Source organism: Pseudoliparis swirei, chromosome 12 (assembly GCF_029220125.1).
Source record: "Pseudoliparis swirei isolate HS2019 ecotype Mariana Trench chromosome 12, NWPU_hadal_v1, whole genome shotgun sequence".
NCBI lineage: Eukaryota > Metazoa > Chordata > Actinopteri > Perciformes > Liparidae > Pseudoliparis > Pseudoliparis swirei.
Genome location: NC_079399.1, coordinates 22957194 through 22959693, shown reverse-complemented (window position 1 = coordinate 22959693; position 2500 = coordinate 22957194). Strand labels below are relative to the sequence as shown.

The 2500-nt window shown below is 48.9% G+C and overlaps 1 protein-coding gene across 1 annotated transcript in view; it reads right to left on the bottom strand.

Annotated features, from left to right (window-relative positions):
- The window catches only part of LOC130202463 (forkhead box protein N3-like), an 88847-nt gene that overhangs the window by 9981 nt on the left and 76366 nt on the right, over window positions 1-2500 (bottom strand). The window contains 1 exon segment of the mRNA XM_056428016.1: window positions 566-624. Within this exon segment, the coding sequence (XP_056283991.1) occupies window positions 566-624 (59 nt within the window).

Here is a 2500-nt window from a genome sequence, read left to right as displayed (position 1 = left end):
ATCCATCTCCCTCCATTTAGGACCCAGCCGGCTGCCCGAGTGCTGCCTGATTGGGATTGAATGTCCATTTAAACTGCTGTCCAGCCACCAGGGAGGAGGAGGAGGAAGAGGAAGAGGAGGAGGAGGAGGGATAATGGGAAACACAGAGGAAAGGAGTGAGGCGGTATGCAGTGTTGAGTGAGGGGGGGGGGGCTCTTCTCTTCTATCCCTCCCTCTCTGTGTCTCCATCACTTCTTTCTCTTCTTCTTCCTCTTCTCTTCTCTCAATCGTTCGCCCCGTAGGAAAAGCTTTCCTCCTCTGGCGCCGAGCCGAGTGTCAGGACTCAGCGCTCGGTATTCTCAAGGTGCGCCTCGAAAAAGAGGGATTTGGATTTGAGATGATTGGAGTTGGCACATCCGGGAAAAGAGGAGGGAGGAGGGAGGAAGAGGAGGAGATGAGGAGGAGGAGGAGGGAGGAAGAGAGGATGAGGAGGAGGAGAGAGGAAGAGAGAATGAGAGGATGACGAGGAGGAGGGAGGAGAAGATAAGGAAGGAGGCGATCACACACACAGGAGGAGGCTCCGTACCTTGTAGGAGGACTCCTCCGTTCTTTCTGAAGAGGGGACTCCCCGACCACAGCGGAGGACTAGAAGGAGAGAGAGAACACGGTCAGCAGCCAATCAGGAGGCTGCATCGCGAGGCAGAGAGCAAGGCAGCAATCTGAGCTGCCGAGGGTCGAGGGGAGAATCCCGCTCAGACCTCAGAGGATGAGAGGGGGGCCACGGGGTCACATGACCACCCACACACACACACAACTACACACAACTACACTAGGGCTGCAACTAACGATTATTTTGATAATCGATTAATCGGTTGATTATTTTTTTCGATTAATCAATTAATCGGATAAAAGAACCAAAAAACTTTAATTTTAACCCTTTATTCAAAACAGGGTCCGTACGGTCATGGAAAACCTGGAAAAGTCATGGAATTTTTAAATGGCTATGAGCAGGCCTAGAAAAGTAATCTAAAAAAATAAAATCCCAAAATATTTGGAAAAGTAATGCAAATTTGTTTTATTCAAATTTTAATTTACACGGTATATATACGGTATGCTTTGGAATTCTCATTGTTAGTTTAAATACTACATCTTCTCACTTTGTCACGTATAGACAGAGTTTTCACAAAATGTTTAATCATGGAAATGTGGTTTAAAGTCATGGAAAGGTCCTGGAGACCCACTGGTCACCATGGTGATGAACCTGTTCACTGGTCAGCATGGTGATGAACCTGTCCATTGGTCACCATGGTGATGAACCTGTTCATTGGTCACCATGAGGATGAACCTGTTCACTGGTCAGCATGGTGATGAACCTGTTCACTGGTCACCACGGTGATGAACCTGTTCACTGGTCAGCATGTGATGAACCTGTTCACTGGTCACCATGGTGATGAACCTGTTCACTTGTCACCATGGTGATGAACCTGTTCACTGGTCAGCATGTGGATGAACCTGTTCACTGGTCACCATGGTGATGAACCTGTTCACTGGTCACCATGGTGATGAACCTGTTCACTGGTCACCATGTGGATGAACCTGTTCACTGGTCACCATGGTGATGAACCTGTTCACTGGTCAGCATGTGGATGAACCTGTTCACTGGTCAGCATGTGGATGAACCTGTTCACTGGTCACCATGGTGATGAACCTGTCCACTGGTCAGCATGGTGATGAACCTGTTCACTGGTCACCATGGTGATGAACCTGTTCACTGGTCACCATGTGGATGAACCTGTTCACTGGTCACCATGGTGATGAACCTGTTCACTGGTCACCATGTGGATGAACCTGTTCACTGGTCACCATGGTGATGAACCTGTTCACTGGTCACCATGTGGATGAACCTGTTCACTGGTCAGCATGTGGATGAACCTGTTCACTGGTCACCATGGTGATGAACCTGTCCACTGGTCAGCATGGTGATGAACCTGTTCACTGGTCACCATGGTGATGAACCTGTTCACTGGTCACCATGTGGATGAACCTGTTCACTGGTCACCATGGTGATGAACCTGTTCACTGGTCACCATGTGGATGAACCTGTTCACTGGTCACCATGGTGATGAACCTGTTCACTGGTCACCATGTGGATGAACCTGTTCACTGGTCAGCATGTGGATGAACCTGTTCACTGGTCACCATGGTGATGAACCTGTTCACTGGTCACCATGGTGATGAACCTGTCCATTGGTCACCATGGTGATGAACCTGTTCACTGGTCACCATGTGATGAACCTGTTCACTGGTCAGCATGTGGATGAACCTGTTCACTGGTCACCATGTGGATGAACCTGTTCACTGGTCACCATGGTGATGAACCTGTTCACTGGTCAGCATGGTGATGAACCTGTTCACTGGTCACCATGGTGATGAACCTGTCCACTGGTCAGCATGTGATGAACCTGTTCACTGGTCACCATGGTGATGAACCTGTTCACTGGTCACCATGGTGATGAACCTG